At 38.3% G+C, this 25,958-nt stretch overlaps 1 protein-coding gene across 2 annotated transcripts in view; it reads right to left on the reverse strand.

The window, feature by feature from the left end:
- The window catches only part of RAVER2 (ribonucleoprotein, PTB binding 2), a 116,969-nt gene that overhangs the window by 78,737 nt on the left and 12,274 nt on the right, over positions 1-25,958 (reverse strand). For both annotated transcript variants that reach the window (XM_061184077.1, XM_061184076.1), the window contains exon 2: positions 18,085-18,151. In XM_061184077.1, the coding sequence (XP_061040060.1) occupies positions 18,085-18,151 (67 nt within the window). The remainder of the gene's footprint in view (positions 1-18,084; positions 18,152-25,958) is intronic.

Here is a 25,958-nt window from a genome sequence, read left to right on the forward strand (position 1 = left end):
TTTGCCTGTGGCTGTCCAATTTTTCCAACATCATTATTGAAGAGACTATCCTTTTCCCATTGTGTATTCTTGGCTCCTTTGTCCTAAACTAATTGACCATATATGTGGCGGTTTATTTCTGGGCTCTCTATTCTTTTCCATTGGTCTATGTGTCTGTTTTCATGCCAATACCATACTGATTACTATAGCTTTATATTACAGTCTGAAATCAGGGAGTGTGATGCCCCCAGTTTTGTTCTTCTTTCTCAAGACTGCTTGGGTTATTCAGGGTATTTTGTGGTTTCATACAAATTTAAGGATTATTCTATTTCTGTGAAAAATGCCAATGGAATGTTTGATGGGATTGCACTGAATCTGTAGATTGCTTTCAGTAGTGTGGACATTTTAATAATAGTAATTCTTCCAACCCATGACCATGGAATACCTTCTGTTTGTCTTCAGTTCCTTTCATTAATGTCTTAATAATTTTATGGTGATCTTTTTTTCCTTTCAGCAAAGAAAGAAAAGGTGTTGCCCCATGGTCTTCTCATTTGCATTGTTTCCAATAAATATGCATCATCGTTATCTTTTTCTGACTAAATAATATGCCCTTTTTTGGGGGGCACTGTTTTTAAGATTTTTCTCTTTATTACTAATTGCAAGCAATTTGATTACAAATGTACCTTATTGTAGTTTTTGTCATGTTTTTGTGCTTGAGGTTGGTTAAACTTTGGGGATCTCTGGGTTTAGAGTTTTCATCAAATTTGGAAAAATTTCAGCCATTAATTCTTTAAATATTTTTACTGTACTACTTGCTCTCTCTTACAGAGACTCCATTACTCCAACATTAGGACTCTTGAAGTTGGCCCAAAGTTGACTGATACTCTGTTCATGTTTTATAGTCTTTTTTTCCTCTGCTTCATTTTGGTTGTTTCCATGTATTCACATTCACTAATCCTCTGTTCCTCTAATTCACTGTTCCTCTACAATGTCTACTCTGCTAGTTAATCCTATCCACCCATCCCATTTTTCATCCTGGACATTGTAGTTTTCACCTCTAAAAGTGTGAGTTAAGTATATTTTAATATCTTCCATCCTCTATTTAATATGTTCAATTTTTACTATAAATTCTTGTATATATGAAACACAGTTATAAAAACTGTTTTAATGTCCATTTTCATTAATTCTTCTGCTTCAATTCCAGGTCAGTTTTGATTGGTTGGTTTTTCTCCTCACTATGGGTTGTATTTTCCTGCTTCTTTGCTATATCTGGTAATTTTTAATTGGATACCAGACATTGTAAATTTTTACCTTGCTGGGTACTGGATTTTTTTTGTATTCATATAAATATCCTTGAGTTTTGTTCTAGGTTGTGGTTATCAGGAACGAGCTTGATCCTTTCTGGTCTTGTTTTTAAATTTTTAGCATCATTAATCTAAAGTCAATTTTCTCCACTCTTGAGACAAAACACTTCTGAATACTCCTTCTAATCAACCACCAATTATGCTGTCTATCATCCTCACTGATAGGAACAGCACCATTCCCAGCTGTAAAGCCTTTGTCAATATTTATAACATTGAAGTTGTACATAACCTACAAACCCAGTAATTCACTTGCGGAGAAACAGTTGCAATGTATACTAGAAGACAAGTAAAAGCATATTCATTGCAGCATTATTTAAAATGCTGGAAAAGTTAAAGCTTCCTAAATGCCTATCAGTAATGAATAGATTTATCAATGGTAATAAATTGACAGGACAGAATGATATGTAGTAGTTTAAATCAATGAATTAGAGCTATATGTATCAATGTGGAAAGATCCAAAAAACAAAATAGAGGTTAAAAAAAAAAAAGCAAGTTGCTAAATGAAAAATACAGTAGAATACCATATACATTTAGTTTTTAAAAACACCAACTACAACACTGTTAACTTTACATATAGTAAAATTTCAGGCATTAGATGGGATGCCTTGGCAAGAAACAGCTTCACAATTTCAATGGCTTAACAAAAGGGTTTTATTTTTCCTTGTTGCTTTTCATGCTGCATATCCCATGCTGAAAGGAAGGAAGGAAGGAAGAAAGGAAGGAGGCTTTGCTCATTATAGTCACTCTGGGACTATGTTTAAAGAGGTTCTACAACCTTCCTCAATCACTTTAGCAAGTGGAGGGGTAAGCAGTGAATCACATGCTAGCTCTGAAATCTTCCACCTGGAGGGGATACATGCCATTTCCACTGCACTTCATTCATCGAAAAGCAAATCACATGTCCATTGGTAACTTCAAGGAGGCACAAGGAAGCACTATCTTACCTCATGACCAGAAGAAAAAGAAAAAGAATCTGTGAACAGCTCTAATGATTACCACAATTAATCATTAGAGGGAGGGAGGGAATGGAATCAGAGAGGGGTAGGAACTTGATTTCATCTTTAACTATAATGTCTTTTTTACAATTTTTTTATAAGTCAGAAAAAATAAATGCAGAATTCCTGACCATACTATCAGAGGTATTCATTCAGTAGTACTACATTAGCGCTCTAGCATCTATATAATATCTTTAAAGACAAAAAAATACTTTAAAAAAACTTTTTAAATTGAAGTATAATTGACGTATAACATTATATTAGTTTCAAGTGTACAACGTAATGATTTTTTTTTGTTGGCCAAGCCACGTGACATGTGGGATCTTAGTTCCCCGAACAGGGATTGAACCCACAACCCCTGCAGTGGAAGCACAGAGTCTTAACCACTGCACTGCTGGGGAAGTCTCCCATAATGATTTGATATTTTTATATATTGTGAAATAGTCACCACAGTAATTCTAGTTAACATCTGTCACCATACATAGTTAAAACTTTTTTTCTTGGGATGAGAACTTTCAAGATCTACTCTCTCAGCAACTTTCAAATATGCAACACAGTATTATTAACTGTGACAAAGAGTCACCATCCTTATATATTACATCCCCAGTACTTCTTTATTTTATAACTGGAAGTTTTTACTTTTTGACTTCCTTCACCCATTTCATCCACCCCTTACAAAAAACATTTTAAAAGCATAAAATACTTCAATAAAATATTTGCTAATTTGGGAGTCGGTATATATATAATGGTTATATCATCCTCCATACATTTCCTTATTTTTTTTAGCATCTCAAAGAGATGTTTTTAAACATTTACATATCATATGTACACAAAGAAAATAATCTAGTTTAGGCTTTTAATCCCACAGATATAAAACTAATGTGCAGAAAAATTAAACGATTTTCCCAATTTGTATAACTAAAGGTCAAATCACATAATTTACTAAGTCCAGTAATATATTATTAAAACTGAAGGATACTTAACATATAAAAAACACTCATTAAAATGTTACAACATATAACATTAGAACATTCTTTATAAAAATTCATAAAGCTGTAGTAATATTATATTATTTATTTATATTTTAAAAAAACTATGCAAATTCATTTTTTTGCCTAATTGTTTATTGAGGTATAGTAGATTTACAATATTATATTAGTTTCAGGTATACATCATAGTGATTCAAATGTTTATAGATTATAAACAGGTCTATCCGTGTGTTGCAAAAGGCAAAATTTCATTCTTTTTTTTATGGCTGAGTGGTATTCCATTGTGTATATATATACCACTTCTTCTTTATCCATTCATCTGTTGATGGACACTTAGGTTGCTTCTATATCTTGGCTATTGTAAATAGCTGCTATGAACATTGGGGTGTGCATGTATCTTTTTGAATTAGTGTTTTCACTTTCTTTAGATATTTACTCGGGAATGGAGTGGAGTTGCTGATCATATGGTAGTTCTATTTTTAGTTTTATGAGGAACCTCCGTACTATTTTCCATAGTTGCTGCACCAATTTACATTCTCATCAATAGTGCACAAGAGTCCCTTTCTCCACATTCTTGACAACATTTGTTATTTGTGCTCTTTTTGATAATAGTCATACTGACAAGTGTGAGGTGATATTTCATTGTGGGTTTGATTTGTAGTTCTCTGATGATTAGTGATGTTGAGCATCTTTTCACAGGGCTTGATGGCCACCTGTATGTCTCCCTCATAAAAATGTCTATTCAGGTCTTCTGCCCATTTCAGTTGAGTTGTTTAGTTTTTTGACATTGAGCTGTATGAGCTGTTCATATATTTTGAATATTAATCACTTACCAGTCATATCCTTTGCAAATATTTTCTCCCATTCAGTAGGTTGTCTTTTCATTTTGTCAGTGGTTTCCTCCTCTATGCAAAAGCTTTTAAGTTTAATTAGGTCCCATTTGTTTATTTTTGCTTTTGTTTCCTTTGCTTTAGGAGGGATATCCAAAAAAATATTGCTACAATTTATGTCAAAGAGTGTTCTGCCTATGTTTTCTGCTAGGATTTTATGGTTTGCTGTCTTACATTTAGGTGTTTAATCCATTTTGAGTTTAGTTTTGTGTATGGTATGAGAAAATGTTCTAATTTCATTCTTTTACAAGAGCTGTCCAGTTTTCTCAGCATCATTTCTTGAACAGACTGTCTTTCCCCCATTGCATATTCTTGCCTCCTTTGTCTTGGATTAATTGACCATAAATGTCTGGGCTTACTTCTGAGCTTTCTATTCTGTTCCACTGATCTATGTGTCTGTTTTTGTGCCAGTACCATACTGTTTTGATTACTGTAGCTTTGTAGTATAGTCTGAAGTCAGGGAGCATGATACCTCCAGATCTGTTCTTCTTTCTCAAGATTGCTTTGGCTATTTGGGGTCTTTTGAGTTTTCATACAAATTTTAGAATTATTTGTTCTACTTTGGTGACTAATCCTATTGGTACTTCGATATGATGGCATTAGATATGTAGATTGCCTTGGGTAGTATGGTCATTTTAGCAATATTACTTCTTCCAATTCATGAACACTGTATATCTTTCCATCTATTTGCGTCATCTTCAATTTCTTTCATCAGTGTCTTAGAGTTTTCCGAGTACAGAGTAAATCTCCTTAGATTTATTCCTAGGTTTGGTTTTTTTGTTTGTTTTTGGTTTTTTGATGTTATGGTAAATGGACCGTTTTCTTAATTTCTGATAGTTCATTTTTAGTGTATAGAAATGTAACATATTTCAGCATATTAATGTTGTATTTTGCAACTGTACTGAATTCATTGATGAATTTTTGGTGGCATCTTTAGAATTTTCTATGTGTACTGTGTGTCACCTGCAAACAGTGACAGTTTTACTTCTCCCTTTCCAATTTGGATTTCTTTTATTTCTTTTTATTGTATGACTGCTGTGGCTAGGACATTCAGTACTATGTTGGACAAAAGTGGCAAGAGTGGGCATCCTTGTCTTGGTCCTATTCTTAGAGGAAATGTTTTCACCATTGAGTATGATGTTAGCTATGGGCTTATCATATGGCCTTTATTATTTTGAGGTTTGTTCCCTCTGTACCTACTTTGTTGAGAATTTTAATCATAAATCGATGTTGAATTTTGTCAAAAGCTTTTTCTGTATATATTGAGATGGTCATGATTTTTATTCTTCAATTTGTTAATATAGTTTATCATATTGATTGATTTGCAGATATTGAACTATCCTTGCATCCCTGGGATAAGCCCTGCTTGATCATGGTTTATTATCCTTTCAATGTATTGTTGGTTTCAGTTTGCTGATATTTTGTTGAGGATTTTTGCATCTATGTTCATCAGTGATATTGTCCTGTACTTTTCTTTTTTTGTGGTGTGTTTGGTTTTGTTATCAGGGTGATGCTGGCCTTGTAGAATGAGTTCAGAAGTATTCCTCCCTGTGCAACTTTTTACAATAGTTTGAGAAGGATAGGTGTTAACTCTTCTCTAAATGTTTAGTAGAATTCACCTGTGAACACATCTAGTGCTGGACTTTTGTTTGCTGGGAGTTTTTTGTTACTGACTCAATTTCAATGCTCTGGTAATTGGTCTGTTCATATTTTCTATTTCTTCCTGGTTCAAACTTGGGAGACTGCATTTTTAGGAATTTGTCCATTTCTTCTGGGTTGTCCATTCTATTGGCATATAGTTGTTCACAGTAATCTCTTATGATCCTTTGTTATTTCTGTGGTGTTAGTTGTAACTTCTTTGCCATTTCTGATTTTATTGATCTGGGCCCTCTCTCTTTTTTTCTTGATGAATCTGGCTAAAGGTTTATCAATTTTGTTTACCTTTTCAAAGAAACAGCTCTTAGTTTCATTGATCATTTCTATTGTTTTCCTAGTCTCTCTACTTCATTTATGTCTGTTCTGATCTTTATGATTTCTCTCCTTGTGCTAACTCCAGGTTTTGTTTGTTCTTCTTTTTCTAGTTCATTTAGGTGTAAGGTTAGGTTGTTCAAGAGTTTTCTTGTTCCCTGAGGTAGGCTTGCATCTCAGTAAACTTTCCTCTTAGAATTGCTCTTGCTGCATCCCATAGATTTGGATCATTGTGTTTTCATTTGTTTTCAGGAGTTTTTAAATTTCTTTTTTGATTTCTTCAATGATACAATGGTTGTTTGGCAGCATTTTGTTTAGCCTCCACATGTGTGTTTATGTTTTTTTCAATTTTTTTCTTGCAGTTGATTTCTAGTCTCATAGTGTTGTGGTTGGAAAAGATGCTTGATATGATTTCAGTTTTCTTAAATTTACTGAGACTTATTTTTTGCCTAGCATGTGATCTGTCCTGGAGCATGTTCCATGTGCACTTGAAAAGAATGTGTATTTTCCTGTTTGGGGATGGAATGTTCTATATATATCTACTAAGTCCATTTTGTCTAAAGTGTTGTTTAAGACCAGTGTTTCCTTATTGATTTTCTGTCTGGATGATCTGTCCAATGATGTAAGTGAGGGGTTAAAGTCCCCTAGTACTATTGTGTTACTGTCAATTTCTCCCTTTATGTCTGTTAATATTTGCTTTATTACTGCTATATTTTCTTCTTGGATTGATCTCTTGATCATTATGTAATGTCCTTCTTTGTCTCTTGTTACAGTCTTTGACTTAAAGTCTACTTTGCCTGATATAAGTATTGTTACTCCAGCTGTTTTTTGATTTCCATTTACATGGAATACCTTTTTCCATCCCCTCACTTTAAGTCTGTATGTGTCTTTAGAACTGAAGTGAGTCTCTTGTAGGCAGCATATGTATAGTTCTTGCTTTTGTATCCATTCACAAGTTCTATGTCTTTTGATTGGAACATTTAGTCCATTTACATTTAAAGTAATTATTGATAGGTATGTACTTATTGCCATTTTGTTAATTGTTTGGGGATTGTTTTTGTAGTTACTTTTTTGTTCCTCTCTTCTTTTGTTCTCTTCCCTTGTGATTTGATGACTATCTTTAGTGTTATGTTTAGGTTTCTTTCTCTTTCTTTTGTGTATATCTGTTACAGAATATCGGTTTGTGGCTACCATGAGGTTTTTATGTATAAATCTCTCTCTCTATTATTATTTTAATTTGCTGTTTTCTTAATTTCAAACGCATTTTAAAAACCCTGCATTTTACCCCCCCCCCAACTTACTGTTATTGACATCATATTTTACATCTTTTGGTTTTGTGTGTCCCTTAACTACACATTTCAGATATAAATGATTTTACTACTTTTGTCTTTTAACCTTCCTATTAGCTTTGTACGTGACTGATTTACTATCTTTACTGTATATTTGCGTTTACCAATGAGTTTTTCCTTTTGCAATTTTCATGTTTCTAGTTGTGCCTTTTCTTTTTTGCTTTATTAAAGAAGTCCCTTTAACATTTCTTGTAAAACCGATTCGGTGGTACTGAGCTCTTTTAGCTTTTGTTTGTGTGTAAAACTTTCGATCTCTCCATCAAATCTGAATGAAAGCCTTACTGAGTATTCTTGGTTGTAGGTTTTTCACCACTTTAAATATATCATGCCACTCCCTTCTTGCCTTCAGAGTTTCTGCTGAAAAGTCAGCTGAAAGCTTTATGGGGGTTCCCTTCTAAATAACTTGTTGCTTTTCCCTTGCTGCTTTTTATATTCTCTTTAACTTTTGCCATTTTAATTACAAAGTGTCTTGGCGTAGTCCTCTTTGAGTTGATCCTGTTTGGGACTGTCTGTGCTTCCTGTACCTGGATGTTTGTTTCCTTCCCCAAGTTAGGGAAGTTTTTCAGCTATTGTGTCTTCAAATATGTTCTCTGCCCCTTTCTCTCTTCTCCTTCTGGGATCCCTAAAATGCGAATGTTAGTATGCATGATGTTGTCTCGGAGGTCTTTTAAACTGTTCTCATTTCTTTTTATTCTTTTTTCTGTTAAGCTTCAGTACTTTCTCCTACTCTGTCTTCCAGCTCACTGATTCATTCCTCTGTATCATTTAATCTATTTTTGATTCCTTCTGGTGTATTTTTCATTTCAGTTATTGTATTCTTCATCTCTGTTTGGTCCTTCTTTATACTTTCTCTTTGTTAAAAACATCTAACTTCTCACTCTGTTTATCCTTTCTTCTCCTGAGTTCTTTGATCATCTTTACAATCACTACCTTGACTATTTCTCAGGTAGATTGCCTATCTCCTCTTCACTTCTTCTGGAATTTTATCTGTTCCTTCGTTTGGAACATGTTCTTTGGTCACCTCACTTTGCCTAATTTGCTGTTTCTTTTTCTATGTATCTGGTAGGTTGGTTACATTTCCTGGCCTTGAAGAAGTGGCCTTTTGTAGGAGATGTCCTATGCATGCCAGCAGTGCACTCCTTTCTGGTCACCAGAGCTATATGCTCTAGGGATGCCCCCTTTGTGGGCTGCATGGGTCCTTCTGTTGTGGTGGGCTGACTACTGTGGGAAGTCTGGGAGGCGTGGCTACCTGGTCCAGTTGGTTGCCAGGCCCTGCCTTGTGAGGAGGTTGCTGACGGTTGGTTAGTGGGACCATGTCACAAGCTGAGGAGCTGGCTCTCTCATGGGCAGAGATGAGTTCTGGGAGGGGGTGGTCACAGGACCAGGGTTCCTGATCTAGTTTTGGTCTGCTGGTGGATGGGGCTGCTTCCTGACATGGCTCTCTGTGGGTTATGGGTGTAAGGCTGGGGCCCAGGGTGTCCCAGGGCTAGTACCAGCTCACTAGTAGGCAAAGCTAGGCCCCAGGTTTTCCAGCTGCAGGGCCCTGGGGGGTCCCAAAGCTGGTGTCAGCCCACTGGTGGGTGGTGCTGGATCCTGGGTGCTGAGGGGCCCAAGGTGTCCCAGACCTGGTGTTGGCCTGCTGGTGGGCAGGACCAGGGCCTGAGGGCACCTGGGGCTGGTATTGTCCTGCTGTTGTGTTGGTTAGATTCTGACAGGGCAGGCTGCAGTGCTGTGGTGGTCCTGAGGCTGGTGTCTGCCCACTGGTGGGAAGGGTTGGGGTCCCGGGGATCCCAGGGCTAGTACCCGCCCACCAGGAGGTAAAGCTGGGTTCTGGGGCTTGGCTGGCTAACTGGTAGGCAGAGTTGTGTCCTGGGGTCTCTGGCTGCAGGGCCCGGGGTCCCAGAGCAGGTGTCCGACTGCTGGTGGGTGGGGCTGGGTACCAGGATCTCCAACTGCAAGGCCCTGGGTGTCCTTGAGCTGGTTTTAGCCCACTGGTATGTGGGGCCGGTTCCTGACACAGTTGGCTGCAGAGTCCTAGGTGTCCTAAAGCTTGTGAGATTTCCTGGTAGGTGGGGCTGGTTTCTGGGGAAGCTGGCTGAGGGGCCCAAGATGTCTCAGAGCTGGTGCCGGCCTGCTGGTGAGTGGGTTGGGTCCTGCCATGGCAGGCTGCGGGGCTGTGATGGTCTTGGGGCTTGGGTCTGCCCACTGGTGTATATGGCTGGAGCCCAGGATGTCCTGGGGCTGGTGCCTGCCCACTGGTGTGTGAGGCTGGTTGAGAGGCTAGAGCCAGCTTGCTGGTGGGCAGGGCCAGAGCCCAGGGGGGCCCTGGGGCTGGTACCTGCCCACTGGTGGCTGGAGCTGGGAACTGTGGTCTCCGGATGCAGGGCCCTGGGGGTCCCAGGGCTAGTGCCTATGCAGTGGTATGTGGAACTGGGTCCTGGCCCCTCTGGTTGCTATGGGCCCAAGGGGTCTTAAGGCAGCCTGGCCGCTGGTGAGTGGGGCTGTGTCCCCACCCTGTTAGTTGCTTGGCCTGATGCATCCCAGCACTGACCCAGCAGGGCCAGGTCAGGCACTAATAACCTAGAGGGAGGATTCCAAATGGTGCTTACCAGCACCAGCGTCCATGTGGTAGAATTAGCTCCCCAAAATGGCTGCCACCAATATTATATTAATTTATGTGATTAAAATTTAGAATAATATTACCTTCAGAAAATAAATTGAGGAGGGAGGGGCAAGGAGGAGGGAGGGGCAAGATGGCGGAAGAGTAAGACGCGGAGATCACCTTCCTCCCCACAGATACATGAGAAATACATCTACACGTGGAACTGCTCCTACAGAACACCCACTGAACGCTGGCAGAAGACGTCAGACCTCCCAAAAGGCAAGAAAATCCCCACGTACTTGGGTAGGGCAAAAGAAAAAAGAAATAACAGAGACAAAAGAATAGGGACGGGACCTGCACCAGTGGGAGGGAGCTGTGAAGGAGGAAAGGTTTCCACACACTAGGAAGCCCCTTCGTGGGCAGAGACTGCGGGTAGCAGAGGGGGGAAGCTTCGGAGCCACGGAGGAGAGCGCAGCCACATTGGTGCGGAGGGCAAAGCGGAGATTCCCGCACAGAGGAGCGGTGCCGACCAGCACTCACCAGCCCGAGAGGCTTGTCTGCTCAGCCGCCGGGGCGGGCGGGGCCTGGGAGCTGGGGCTCGGGCTTCGGTGCTAGCCGGGAGGGAGTCCGGGAAAAAGACTGCGGCTGCCAAAGAGGCAAGAGAATTTTTCTTGCCTCTTTGTTTCGCGGCGCGCAAGGAGAGGGGATTCAGAGCGCCGCCTAAACGAGCTCCAGAGACGGGCGCGAGCCGCGGCTATCAGCGCGGATCCCACAGCAACAGGGACGCAGAGGGAAAAACGGAGAGATTCCCGCACAGAGGCTCGGCGCCGAGCAGCACTCACCAGCCCGAGAGGCTTGTCTGCTCAGCCGCCGGGGCGGGCGGGGACTGGGAGCTGAGGCGCGGGCTTCGGTCGGATCCCAGGGAGAGGACTGGGGTTGGCTGCGTGAACACAGCCTGAAGGGTCTAGCGCACCACAACTAGCCGGGAGGGTGCACGAGAAAAAGTCTGCAGCTGCCGAAGAGGCAGGAGACTTTTTCTTGCCTCTTTGTTTCGCGGCGTGCAAGGAGAGGGGATTCAGAGCGCCACTTAAACGAACTCCAGAGACGGGCGCGAGCCGCGGCTATCAGCGCGGACCCCAGAGACGGGCATGAGATGCTAAGGCTGCTGCTGCCGCCACCAAACAGCCTGTGGGCGAGCACAGGTCATTCTCCACACCGCCCCTCCCGGGAGCCTGTGCAGCCCGCCACCGCCAGGCTCCCGTAATCCAGGGACAACTTCCCCGGGAGAGCGCACGGCGCGCCTCAGGCTGCTGCAACGTCACGCCGCTGGCTTCTGCCGCCGCAGGCTCGCCCCGCCTCCTCCGTACCGCTCCCTCCCCCCGGCCTGACTGAGCCAGAGCCCCCGAATCAGCTGCTCCTTTAACCCCGTTCTGTCTGGGCGGGGAACAGACGCCCTCAGGGGACCTACATGCAGAGGCGGGTCCAAATCCAAAGCTGAACCCCGGGAGCTGTAGGAACAAAGAAGAGAAAGGGAAATCTCTCCCAGCAGCCTCAGAAGCAGCGGATTAAAGCTCCACAAACAACTTGATGTGCCTGCATCTGTTGAATACCTGAATAGACAACGAATCATCCTAAATTTAGGAGATGGACTTTGGGAGCAGGATATATTAACTTTTCCCCTTTTCCTTTTTTTTGTGAGTGTAGATGTGTATGCTTCTGGGTGAGATTTTGTCTGTATAGCTTTGCTCTCACCGTTAGTCCTAGGGTTAGGTCCGTCCGTTTTTTTTTTTTTTTTTTTTTTTTGGCTTAAAAATTTTTTTTTCCCTAATAAATGTTTTCTTAATAATTTTTTCCTTATTTTCTATTTTTAAAAAAAAATTTTTAATAAGTTTTTTCATATTTTTTATTTTAAAAAATTAAAAAATTTTTTTTCTTAATAAATTTTTTCTAAATAATTTTTTTCTTATTTTTAGTATAAAAAATTAATAAATCTATTTTTAAAAATTAAAAAAAATTTTTTTTTCTTAATAAATTTACTCTTAATAATTTTTTTCTTATTTTTTATTATAATTGCTTTATTTTATTTTATTTTATCCTCTTTCTTTCTTTCTTTCCATTTTTTTCTCCCTTTTATTCTGAGCCGTGTGGATGAAAGGCTCTTGGTGCTCCAGCCAGGCATCAGGGCTGTGCCTCTGAGGTGGGAGAGCCAACTTCAGGACACTGGTCCACAAGAGACCTCCCAGCTCCACGTAATACCAAACGGCGAAAATCTCTCACAGATCTCCATCTCAACATCAAGACCCAGCTTCACTCAACGACCAGCAAGCTACAGTGCTGGACACCCTATGCCAAACAACTAGCAAGAGAGGAACACAGCCCCATCCATTAACAGAGAGGCTGCCTAAAATCATAATAAGGCCACAGACACCCCAAAACACACCACCAGACGTGGACGAACCCACCAGAAAGACAACATCCAGCCTCATCCACCAGAACACAGGCACTAGTTCCCTCCACCAGGAAACCTACACAACCCACTGAACCAACCTTAGCCACTGGGGACAGATACCAAAAACAACGGGAACTACGAACCTGCAGCCTGTGAAAAGGAGACCCCAAACACAGTAAGATAAGCAAAATGAGAAGACAGAAAAACACACAGCAGATGAAGGAGCAGGGTCAAAACACACCAGACCTAACAAATGAAGAGGAAATAGGTAGTCTACCTGAAAAAGAATTCAGAATAATGATAGTAAGGATGATCCAAAGTCTTGGAAATAGAATAGACAAAATGCAAGAAACATTTAACAAGGACGTAGAAGAACTAAAGAGGAACCAAGAAACGATGACAAGCACAATAAATGAAATTAAAAATACTCTAGATGGGATCAATAGCAGAATAACTGAGGCAGAAGAACGGATAAGTGACCTGGAAGATAAAATGGTGGAAATAACTACTGCAGAGCAGAATAAAGAAAAAAGAATGAAAAGAACTGAGGACAGTCTCAGAGACCTCTGGGACAACATTAAACGCACCAACATTCGAATTATAGGGGTCCCAGAAGAAGAAGAGAAAAAGAAAGGGACTGAGAAAATATTTGAAGAGATTATAGTTGAAAACTTCCCTAATATGGGAAAGGAAATAGTTAATCAAGTCCTGGAAGCACAGAGAGTCCCATACAGGATAAATCCAAGGAGAAACACACCAAGACACATATTAATCAAACTATCAAAAATTAAATATAAAGAAAACATATTAAAAGCAGCAAGGGAAAAACAACAGATAACACACAAGGGCATCCCCATAAGGTTAACAGCTGATCTTTCAGCAGAAACGCTGCAAGCCAGAAGGGAGTGGCAGGATATACTTAAAGTGATGAAGGAGAAAAACCTACAACCAAGATTACTCTACCCAGCAAGGATCTCATTCAGATTTGATGGAGAAATTAAAACCTTTACAGACAAGCAAAAGCTGAGAGAGTTCAGCACCACCAAACCAGCTTTACAACAAATGCTAAAGGAACTTCTCTAGGCAAGAAACACAAGAGAAGGAAAACACCTACAATAACAAACCCAAAACATTTAAGAAAATGGGAATAGGAACATACATATCGATAATTACCTTAAATGTAAATGGATTAAATGCTCCCACCAAAAGACACAGATTGGCTGAATGGATACAAAAACAAGACCCATATATATGCTGTCTACAAGAGACCCACTTCAGACCTAGAGACACATACAGACTGAAAGTGAGGGGATGGAAAAAGATATTCCATGCAAATGGAAATCAAAAGAAAGCTGGAGTAGCAATTCTCATATCAGACAAAATAGACTTTAAAATAAAGACAATTACAAGAGACAAAGACGGACACTATATAATGATCAAGGGATCGATCCAAGAGGAAGGTATAACAATTGTAAATATTTATGCACCCAACATAGGAGCACCTCAATACATAAGGCAAATACTAACAGCCATAAAAGGGGAAATCGACAGTAACACAATCATAGTAGGGGACTTTAACACCCCACTTTCACCAATGGACAGATCATCCAAAATGAAAATAAATAAGGAAACACAAACTTTAAATGATACATTAAACAAGATGGACTTAATTGATATTTATAGGACATTCCACCCAAAAACAACAGAATACACATTTTTCTCAAGTGCTCATGGAACATTCTCCAGGATAGATCATATCTTGGGTCACAAATCAAGCCTTGGTAAATTTAAAAAAATTGAAATCGTATCAAGTATCTTTTCCGACCACAACGCTATGAGACTAGATATCAATTACAGGAAAAGATCTGTAAAAAATACAAACACATGGAGGCTACACAATACACTACTTAATAACGAAGTGATCACTGAAGAAATCAAAGGGGAAATCAAAAAATACCTAGAAACAAATGACAATGGAGACACGACGATCCAAAACCTATGGGATGCAGCAAAAGCAGTTCTAAGAGGGAAGTTTATAGCAATACAAGCCTACATCAAGAAACAGGAAACATCTCGAATAAACAACCTAACCTTGCACCTAAAGCAATTAGAGAAAGAAGAACAAAAAAACCCCAAAGCTAGCAGAAGGAAAGAAATCATAAAGATCAGATCAGAAATAAATGAAAAAGAAATGAAGGAAACAATAGCAAAAATCAATGAAACTAAAAGCTGGTTCTTTGAGAAGATAAACAAAATTGATAAACCATTAGCCAGACTCATCAAGAGAAAAAAGGAGAAGACTCAAATTAATAGAATTAGAAATGAAAAAGGAGAAGTAACCACTGACACTGCAGAAATACAAACGATCATAAGAGATTACTACAAGCAACTCTATGCTAATAAAATGGACAACCTGGAAGAAATGGACAGATTCTTAGAAATGCACAACCTGCCGAGACTGAACCAGGAAGAAATAGAAAATATGAACAGACCAATCACAAGCACTGAAATTGAAACTGTGATTAAAAATCTTCCAACACACAAAAGCCCAGGACCAGATGGCTTCACAGGTGAATTCTATCAAACATTTAGAGAAGAGCTAACACCTATCCTTCTCAAACTCTTCCAAAATATTGCAGAGGGAGGAACGCTCCCCAACTCATTCTACGAGGCCACCATCACCCTGATACCAAAACCAGGCAAAGATGTCACAAAGAAAGAAAACTACAGGCCAATATCACTGATGAACATAGATGCAAAAATCCTCAACAAAATACTAGCAAACAGAATCCAACAGCACATTAAAAGGATCATACACCATGATCAAGTGGGGTTTATTCCAGGAATGCAAGGATTCTTCAATATACGCAAATCAATCAACGTGATACATCATATTAACAAATTGAAGGAGAAAAACCATATGATCATCTCAATAGATGCAGAGAAAGCTTTCGACAAAATTCAACACCCATTTATGATAAAAGCCCTGCAGAAAGTAGGCATAGAGGGAACTTTCCTCAACATAATAAAGGCCGTATATGACAAACCCACAGCCAACATTGTCCTCAATGGTGAAAAACTGAAACCATTTCCACTAAGATCAGGAACAAGACAAGGTTGCCCACTCTCACCACTATTATTCAACATAGTTTTGGAAGTGTTAGCCACAGCAATCAGAGAAGAAAAAGAAATAAAAGGAATCCAAATCGGAAAAGAAGAAGTAAAGCTGTCACTGTTTGCAGATGACATGATACTATACATAGAGAATCCAAAAGATGCTACCAGAAAACTACTAGAGCTAATCAATGAATTTGGTAAAGTAGCAGGATACAAAATTAATGCACAGAAATCTCTTGCATTCCTGTATACTAATGATGAAAAATCTGAAAGTGAAATTAAGAAAACACTCCCGTTTACCATTGCAACAAAAAGAATAAAATACCTAGGAATAAACCTACCTAAGGAGACAAAAGACCTGTATGCAGAAAATTATAGGACACTGATGAAAGAAATTAAAGATGATACAAATAGATGGAGAGATATACCATGTTCTTGGATTGGAAGAATAAACATTGTGAAAATGACTCTGCTACCCAAAGCAATCTACAGATTCAATGCAATCCCTATCAAACTACCACTGGCATTTTTCACAGAACTAGAACAAAAAATTTCACAATTTGTATGGAAACACAAAAGACCCCGAATAGCCAAAGCAATCTTGAGAACGAAAAATGGAGCTGGAGGAATCAGGCTCCCTGACTTCAGACTATATTACAAAGCTACAGTAATCAAGACAGTTTGGTACTGGCACAAAAACAGAAATATAGATCAATGGAACAGGATAGAAAGCCCAGAGATAAGCCCACGCACATATGGTCACCTTATCTTTGATAAAGGAGGCAAGCATATACAGTGGAGAAAAGACAGCCTCTTCAATAAGTGGTGCTGGGAAAATTGGACAGGTACATGTAAAAGTATGAAATTAGAACACTCCCTAACACCATACACAAAAATAAACTCAAAATGGATTAAAGACCTAAGTGTAAGGCCAGACACTATCAAACTCTTAGAGGAAAACATAGGCAGAACACTGTATGACATAAGTCACAGCAAGATCCTTTTTGACCCAGGTCCTAGAGAAATGGAAATAAAAACACAAATAAACAAATGGGACCTAATGAAACTTAAAAGCTTTTGCACAGCAAAGGAAACCATAAACAAGACCAAAAGACAACCCTCAGAATGGGAGAAAATATTTGCAAATGAAGCAACGGACAAAGGATTAATCTCCAAGATTTACAAGCAGCTCATGCAGCTCAATAACAAAAAAACAAACAACCCAATCCAAAAATGGGCAGAAGACCTAAATAGACATTTCTCCAAAGAAGAGATACAGATTGCCAACAGACACATGAAAGAATGCTCAACATCATTAATCATTAGAGAAATGCAAATCAAAACTACAATGAGGTATCATCTCACACCGGTCAGAATGGCCATCATCAAAAAATCTAGAAACAATAAATGCTGGAGAGGGTGTGGAGAAAAGGGAACACTCTTGCACTGTTGGTGGGAATGTAAATTGATACAGCCACTATGGAGAACAGTATGGAGGTTCCTTAAAAAACTAAAAATAGAACTACCATATGACCCAGCAATCCCACTACTGGGCATATACCCTGAGAAAACCATAATTCAGAAAGAGTCATGTACCAAAATATTCATTGCAGCTCTGTTTACAATAGCCAGGACATGGAAGCAACCTAGGTGTCCATCATCGGATGAATGGATAAAGAAGATGTGGCACATATATACAATGGAATATTACTCAGCCATAAAAAGAAATGAAATGGAGGTGTTTGTAATGAGGTGGATGGAGTTAGAGTCTGTCATACAGAGTGAAGTAAGTCAGAAAGAGAAAAACAAATACAGTATGCTAACACATATATATGGAATCTAAGGGAAAAAAAAAAAAAAAAAAGAGATCATGAAGAACCTAGTGGCAAGATGGGAATAAAGACACAGACCTACTAGAGAATGGACTTGAGGATATGGGGAGGGGGAGGGGTGAGATGTGACAGGGTGAGAGAGTGTCATGGACATATATACACTACCAAATGTAAAATAGATAACTAGTGGGAAGCAGCCGCATAGCACAGGGAGATCAGCTCGGTGCTTTGTGACCACCTAGAGGGGTGGGATAGGGAGGGTGGGAGGGAGGGAGATGCAAGAGGGAAGAGATATGGCAACATATGTATATGTGTAACTGATTCACTTTGTTGTAAAGCAGAAGCTAGCACACCATTGTAAAGCAATTATACTTCAATAAAGATGTTTAAAAAAAAAAAAAAAGAAAAGAAAATAAATTAAGTAACATGTATATAATTTAATGCTTAAGAATTTCAGAGATTAGCTTAAGAATAAAAAGACACTTAGCTTTTTTGCTCTATAACGACAACCTGCAGAATTAAAATCAGACGTTTAGAACAGAAATCTTACCTGTTCGCTTATTTCTGTCCACATAACAATACTTTAACTCATAGTCTTGTAATAAATCATGAACTTCCTGAAAGAGACAAAACATGAACTCAATAAACACACGAATGCAGTTAGTGGATGATCCAGCTGTAGCAGCTGACCACTATTACCATCACCATCCCCCATGTAAAAAAATCTTCCATGGATCTCCATCACTTATTTAAATTAAAGGCATTCAGGCCCACCAGATATGGCACCAACCTACCTCTGCAAATACATCTCCCAATATGTCCCTACACATGCCCATATTCCTGCTCAGATGAACACTCATTCTCTCATGAGTATACCATGCACAATCCTCATTCTGAATTACGCTGATACCTTGATCTAGCATGGGGCAAACATACCACTACAGCTCCCAAACTTCATCTAGAATCACATGCTTCCTTTGAAATCCCAGCTCAAATGTTCTTCCATGAAGATTTTTCCAATTCTTTTCCACAGAACATCACCTCTCCCACCTCTATGCTAACAATGGTCATACTTTATTTATGCCTCTCTTATAGAAATAATATTAAACGTTTCTACTTGTGTACTACATACTGAGTTTTTAACAAGTATTACACCTGTAGATGGTAATACCAGCATGTAGAAGAAATAAATATAAATTAAAACCTAATTTAGAGATCCCTGGGTATGAAAACAAGTAATAACCACCAAGGTATGGTATGTAGTCCAATTTATTTCCCCTTGGCTCCCCAAGATGTTTAAACTGGCTTTCTTGTTTGTTCAGTTTCTATTACTAATCCAGTCTGAACTTTTAAATTGTGATATCATAACTTCCATCCACCTGGGAAAACACAGTATATTTCCTCTGTATTTCTCCAATCCTTTCTGTTAAACTGATAATACTTGAGTACAAGAACTATATTTTATTTATCTGTATATTATATATATTGCTTTGATTATACTAGGCACTCACATAAACATTAAAGTGAATATAATTTATTTTGTCATTGACTTGATATTAAGCCTTGAAAACTTTACTCATAATATACAACAGATGTAGTTATTATTTTTTAAAGGAATTGAACTATCACGTAAGTGGACATTTGGACCCCAGATTAGAGAGTGGTACAGCCAACCTGTTCTATATTACAAATGAATACACTAAACAGACATAAGTGCTAGGATGTTAAGTTTGCAACCTAAACTAATTAATTCAGTAATATAATAATAATTCTTATTACTGCTATTTTTATAGTTAACATTCATTTAGTTTTTACTAGGTACCAGAACACTGAACTTACTCCTTTCATTAAAAAATCAGGAAACCAGAGCAGAGCAAATTCAAGTAACTTGCCAAAGCTTACACTCAGTAATTTGCTGAGTGTAGATTCACCAACTGGCTTGGTTCTAGGGACAACACTCTTAACGTCTATGCTATACTGCCTTATTTCTTCCAGGATTAACTGAAATAGTATACTACCACAGTTAGTTATAAAACCAACACCACAATGTCCGAATAAGTGATCATATGGAAATGGAAAATAAGTAAGAGGACAGTTACAAGTTGAGAAACATTTTCTCTTTCAATCCAACGTAAGGGAGTGGGGGAGACTGATATAATACGCAAAGTATAAAAATAGTGCTGGGTGAGAAAAAGACAATCATCTTTGATATAAGAAAGATAAGAAAGGTAAAGGTGATAAGTTAGTATTCTTTATCAGTAAGTCAATATTAGAAATGTTTTAAAATATACATACTTATCAATTGTGTAAAATATTGTTTGATGGGGCTTTCCTGGTGGCGCAGTGGTTGAGAATCTGCCTGCCAATGCAGGGGACACGGGTTCGAGCCCTGGTCTGGGAAGATCCCAGATGCCGCGGAGCAACTAGGCCCGTGAGTTACAACTACTGAGCGTGTGCGTCTGGAACCTGTGCTCCGCAACAAGAGAGGCTGCGATAGTGAGAGGCCCGCGCACCGCGATGAAGAGTGGCCCCCGCTTGCCGCAACTAGAGAAAGCCCTCGCACAGAAATGAAGACCCAACACAGCCAAAAATAAATAAATAAATTAATTAATTAAAAAATATATATATTATTTGATGAATTACATAGTAATATGATCAACATACAGATTAGTTTATATATTACTGCTATGGTAATTTTTTGTCTTGTAAGCTTCAATATTTTCTTGAACTTAAACAACAGACAGCGTATTGCTCATTAAGTAAACATAACTCTCTCAGCAGCATACCATATACATTTTGCCAATCAGCTAATTTAATATTATACTTTATATAGAAGGTGACACAGTTTTGTTTGAAAGGATCCAGTGTGTGCTTTTAGTCGCACAAACTTTAATCTCTCATTTCACTAGTTAATAGCTGTCAAATGCCAGATAAAGAAAACATGATACTGCTCTTCACTTGATCAAGTCTCCGTAAACAATTGACATGTTATATTACTCATTTAGCTAACAGAACCACCTAAGTTTTCAAAGATGTATTTTGCAAGTTGGAAATTTTATTTTTAAAACACCCATATTTCTAATCATAGCTTTCCTATGTATCAGACGTGGAATACAGATTTTGCCAACTGGGAAACTTTACAAAGCTTCCTGCAAAGAAAAAAACAATTATTTTTCTCCATGCCCTGGTTGCCTTGACCCAGGCAAAAGTGGGTCACCCCTCAACTTGAGCCTCGGCAAGTTGGCCAAATTAAAAACTTAAAACCTGAAAGAGAGTCCTAAGAAACATTTGCCAACATTCTACTGTGCTCCACACCACACAAAACCGAAAGGACTAAAATTATGTCTCCCTGTTCTAATCTAGTTTTATGACACTTCTATTAACTTACAAGCTAACTTTAAGGAACGAAGTTCCACCTTTGATGCAAATACTTTGTCCTCTGACTAGCAATATCAGTTACACATTTCTTACAGTAAGATGAGCTCATCGAAATTGGTAATTGTTAGATAGCTTTAGTAACCTATTTCCAGACCCGATTCACCATCACTCCCTGGAATTAAATGAAAAGTTTTCCACATATGAAATGTTTTCTGGGGAGAGGTTTAATAGCTTTCAACTCAAAGCAGTCTGTTAATAACCCCCCAAAAGTCAAACAACCATTGTTCTAGCTGGTGTGGACTTCTTCCTGAATGAAACCCAGCCTTAGTTTTGAACTTGAATCACATTGTCTTCTAAGCCCTTTGCAGACTTATGTTCTAAAAAGGGCTTTCATAGATTAAAGCACTTTGCTTTTAAATTCCACTTTTTTGGAATGAAAAAAATATTTTTATTTATGTTCTTTTAAAATTTTAAGTGATTTGATAATACAAAAGGATTATCTGTAACATATATTATGAGGCATAATAATGAAATAAGCACCCAGGAGCTCAACACCAAACTTAAAGACTAGGACATTGGCAACACTGTTCCATCCAACTATGCCTTCCTGCACTAGCCCATCCCCCATAGCTGGAGTCCTCAGGCAGGTTTGTATCCCCAAACAATACGTTGCTTTGGTTTGTTTCTGAGCTTTATAAAAATGGTATTATGCTATTTTTAATCTTCTTTGCCTTGCTTTTTATACTCAATATTGTTTCTAAAATTCACTCATGATCCACATGGCTACTGTTCATTTATTCACTGCAGTTTAATATTCCATTCTGTGATTTTAGTATGGTTTACGTATCTATTTTTCTATCAATGAATATTTGATTTGTTTCCAGGTTGTTGCTATTTTGCTACTGTTTGCTATTAAACTACTGTCACCTTCTTGTAAATTTTACATATCTCCCGGTGTTCATGTGCAAAAGTTTCTGAAAGAGGGAAATTCCTGGGCTATACGCATGCAAATGATCATCTTTACAAGAAAGTGCCAGCTTCTTTACCAGAAAGATTGTTACAGTTTACATTCCCATCGATGGTATATGAGAGTCCTTACAATGCTTGGTCTTATCAGACACTTAAATTTTGTCAATTTAGTGGATATAAAATCATACCTCCTTGTGCTCTTGATTTGCATTCCCTTGATTAATAAGGCAGGGCACTGTGATGGTTAGTTTTGTGTGTGAACTTGGCTACAGAATCCAGTTATTAAATAATCTACGTGTTGCTGCAAAGGTATTTTATAGATATGGTTAATATCTACAATCGGTTTTCTCTAAGTGAAGGAGATCACCTTGGATAATGCAGGTGGGCCCCATCTAATCAGTTGAAGAGCTTAAGAGAAAAACTGAGGTATTCTGGAGAAGAAATCCTGCCTCAAGACTGTAGCATCAACACCTGCCTGAGTTTCTAGCCTGCTGGTATACCTCACAGATTTTAGACTAGCCAGCCCTCACAATCCATCAATCAATTTCTCTATGTATGTATATAGTATGAATACATATTAATATAAATTTTATATATAATCTGTTTCTCAGAAGAACTCTGATACAGGTATTTTTCATATTTGTTTACCATTTGTTTATCTCCTCTTCTGATAAACATTTACTTATCTTTATTGCCCATTTTTCTATTGTGTTTATATTTTCTTTTATTGACATGTAGAATTTTTTTTTAATATTTTGGATACTAATTCCTTGTTGGGAAGCATATTATATATGTATTCCCCTAGTAAGCGGTCTGTCATTTTATTTGTGGGTACTTTTGGTAAAGAGAAGTTTTTCATTTAATGAAGCCAAATGTATCAGCTTTTTCCTTTAGAATTTCTGTTTTTTGTGTCTTAAGAAATCCTTTCCTGCCCAAGGTCATAACGATAGTTTGTCTTCCAAAAGTTTTTAAATTTTTTCTTTCACTTATCAGTTTTTAGTCAGGTGGAGTTAGCCATATTATTCTAGCCATAATTTCCAGTACAATCTTGAATAGAAGTGATTCTGGTATTGCTCCTAATCTCAAAGGGAAATTTTTCAATATTTCACCATTGAACATGATTGCTTTTGGTTTCTCTAGATAATCTTTAAGTTCGAGGAATTTGTATACTATTCCTGTTTGCTATGAGTTTTTATTATGAATGGGTGTTAAATGTTATCAAATGCTTTTTCTGCATCTACTGAGATGACTTAAGTCCCATCTTCATGCCAGTGATCTCCAAATTTTTATCTCCACCTCAAATTTCTCTCCCGGGCTCCACACCTATACAAGCTATTGCTTGCTCAGAACTGCATTTGAATGTTACACACCAGATAATACTGTTTTGGGCCCAACACAAGGCCCATCATATGATACATTTCGTGGTACTGGCTGAGTAAATGCGGTGTCAATTTTAACTTGGCTAAATTTTTAACAGCTTTCAATGCAGCTGTTTTGCTGGAAAGTTCTTTTGAATACCTACTCTTTGCCAGGGGAACATTTTGACTTGGCTTAAAAAAAATTAGTAAACTTTCAGCTTTTTTATTAGCAGTATAATAATTTATTGAATGTTTACTTTATCTCAGGCCCTTTATTGAAATAACCTTGTTTAACCCTAACAAACCCATGATATGGATTTTAAAGTTGGATGTTATTATTGATTTTAAAGCCGAGGATATTGAGGCCTAGAGAAGGGACTTGTATAGACAGTATGTAACGAATCTGGGATTCAAACCCAGGTTGACAGACCTTAGAGCAAACACAATGAATACTATATCTTAAGTATCATCAATACAAAAATAAAACCTATGAACTATTCATTTCCATCGCATTCCTAATGCTTACTGCATCACTGACCTCCTAACCTTAGGACAGAGATCAGGGTAAGAACAAAGTTTGGGAGATAAAAACAAAAACAACATAATTTTACTTTTTGACAGCTAGAAATCTGAAAGCATCACTCCCTTGTTTATATATTTCAGTGGATCCTCATTTCCCTTAAAATAAAATCCAAACTTCCTTAAATGTCTTACAATCATCTGGTCCTACTTAATGTACTAGCCTTATATTGAATCACTACCCCTCTCAAACTCTACGCCTTAGCCACAATGCCCTAACTCTTGGCCATGCTTTTTTTCTTTAGGACTTGATATATCTTGTTACTATCACTACGAATATTCCTCACATCTCCCTTTCTCTCCCTTCCCCTAGTTAATTTTAATTTCTCTCTCCCTGGTTTTCAGCTTAAATGAGTTTCTCTAAGAAGCCTTTCTGAATCTCTCAGGTGTGGAGTAGGTATCTTTCTTTTGTGCTCCCATAGCATTTTTTACTTTTTCCATCGCAACACTTATAGCACCTATCATCCGTATTTTAACTGCTTATATATCTGTGTCTTCATTAGATTGTAGGCTTATTAATAGCAAATAGCACATTTCTGGCCTTGTTCATAAAAAAGTCTCCAACATTTGGCAAAAAGCAGACCTTGAATATTTGTTAAGTGCATGAATATTTGTTTCTACATATTACCTTTATCAACTCCAATACAGTATTTTTTTCTAAGATTATTTTACAATCTGAACATAAACCAATATGTTTAAAGTGCTCAAAAAGAAAAAACAATTACTCTCTTTACACTAACCTAATACATAACTCACTTCTTCTTTAAAAGAAAATATTTACATACCTCAAATTAATGAATATTATATATCTAGCAGTAAGAGGTTCTCCTTGAGCAGTTCTTGCTTATAGATATCCCCAGGAGATAGATTTACATAACCATGTCTCCCAAAGAATAATCGTACAGAAATCACAATCTCCTTTTCTCTGACACAAATGTTTTTTCTTTCAAATATCACCCGGATGTAATACTGTATTCGTTTTCCATTGCTGTGCAACAAATTATCACAAATTAAATTGCTTAAAACAATCCCCATTTATTATCTCTCAGTTCTGTAGGTCAAAAGTTCTGGCAGGCTCAAACGCATTCTCTGCTTAGGGTCTCTCAAGGCCCAAAATCAAGGGCTTAGCCAGGCTGGGCTCTTATCTGGAGGCTCTAAGAAAGAATGCACTTCCACTCATTAAGGCAGTTAGCAGAATTCAGTTTCTTGCAATTGTAGAACTGAAGTCCCCATTTTCTCGCTGGCTGTCAGCTGGGGACCACACTCAGCATCTAGAGACTGCTCTAAAATCCTTGCATGTGGCCCCCCTGCATCTTCAGACCCAGCAACAGTGCATCAAATCCTTCTTGTGCTTCAGATCATCTGACTTCTCCCTCTGCTACTAGCTGGAGAAAACGCTCTGCTTTTAAAGAGCTAGTATGATGAGATATGGCTCACCGGGATAATCTCCCTTTTGATACCCCTAAGTCAACTGAGTAGTAACCTTAATTATATCTGCAAACATCCCCTTTTGTCATGTAATGTAACAATCACACATGTGATACCTTGTCACATTCTCAGTTCCATGGATTAGAAATCTTGGGGGGCCATTTCTAAATTCTGCCTGCCACGACACCACTAACAATAGATATCACTTACTGTACCCTTACACATATTTTACACAAAATATCTTATTTCATACCTCAGGCTTCAGAGCTCAAGCAAGGTGAGGAGGACATCTGCCCAGAAGGAAAACCCAGCACAGAGAGTCAGAACTCAGGCAAGGTGAGGAAGCCTTCTGGCCAGTGGAACAGCCCAGTACACAAGGATGGAGCTTATATTGGATGAGGTGGGTGTCTGCATGGGGGAGGGCACAGTCATGTGCAGTGGTGATGGGAGATTGATTACTTAAAGGAGGATTGTTCAAATAAGTAAATATATTAAGGACAATGAACACCAGGTTTCTCACTGTCAGGAAAAAAAAAAAAGTAACAAACATGGAATGGGAGAAAACTAGAAAGAACTCTACGGAGTTAGACTGCAATTTGATATATCAGTGTGAACTCATTCCTTTCAATAGACAGACAGATATAGGTGTAAATATATGTGTGTACACACATACATACTCATATATTCTCTAGCTCTGCCTACTAAGAGGAAC

This window comes from Eubalaena glacialis, chromosome 3 (assembly GCF_028564815.1).
Source record: "Eubalaena glacialis isolate mEubGla1 chromosome 3, mEubGla1.1.hap2.+ XY, whole genome shotgun sequence".
Taxonomy (NCBI): Eukaryota; Metazoa; Chordata; class Mammalia; order Artiodactyla; family Balaenidae; genus Eubalaena; species Eubalaena glacialis.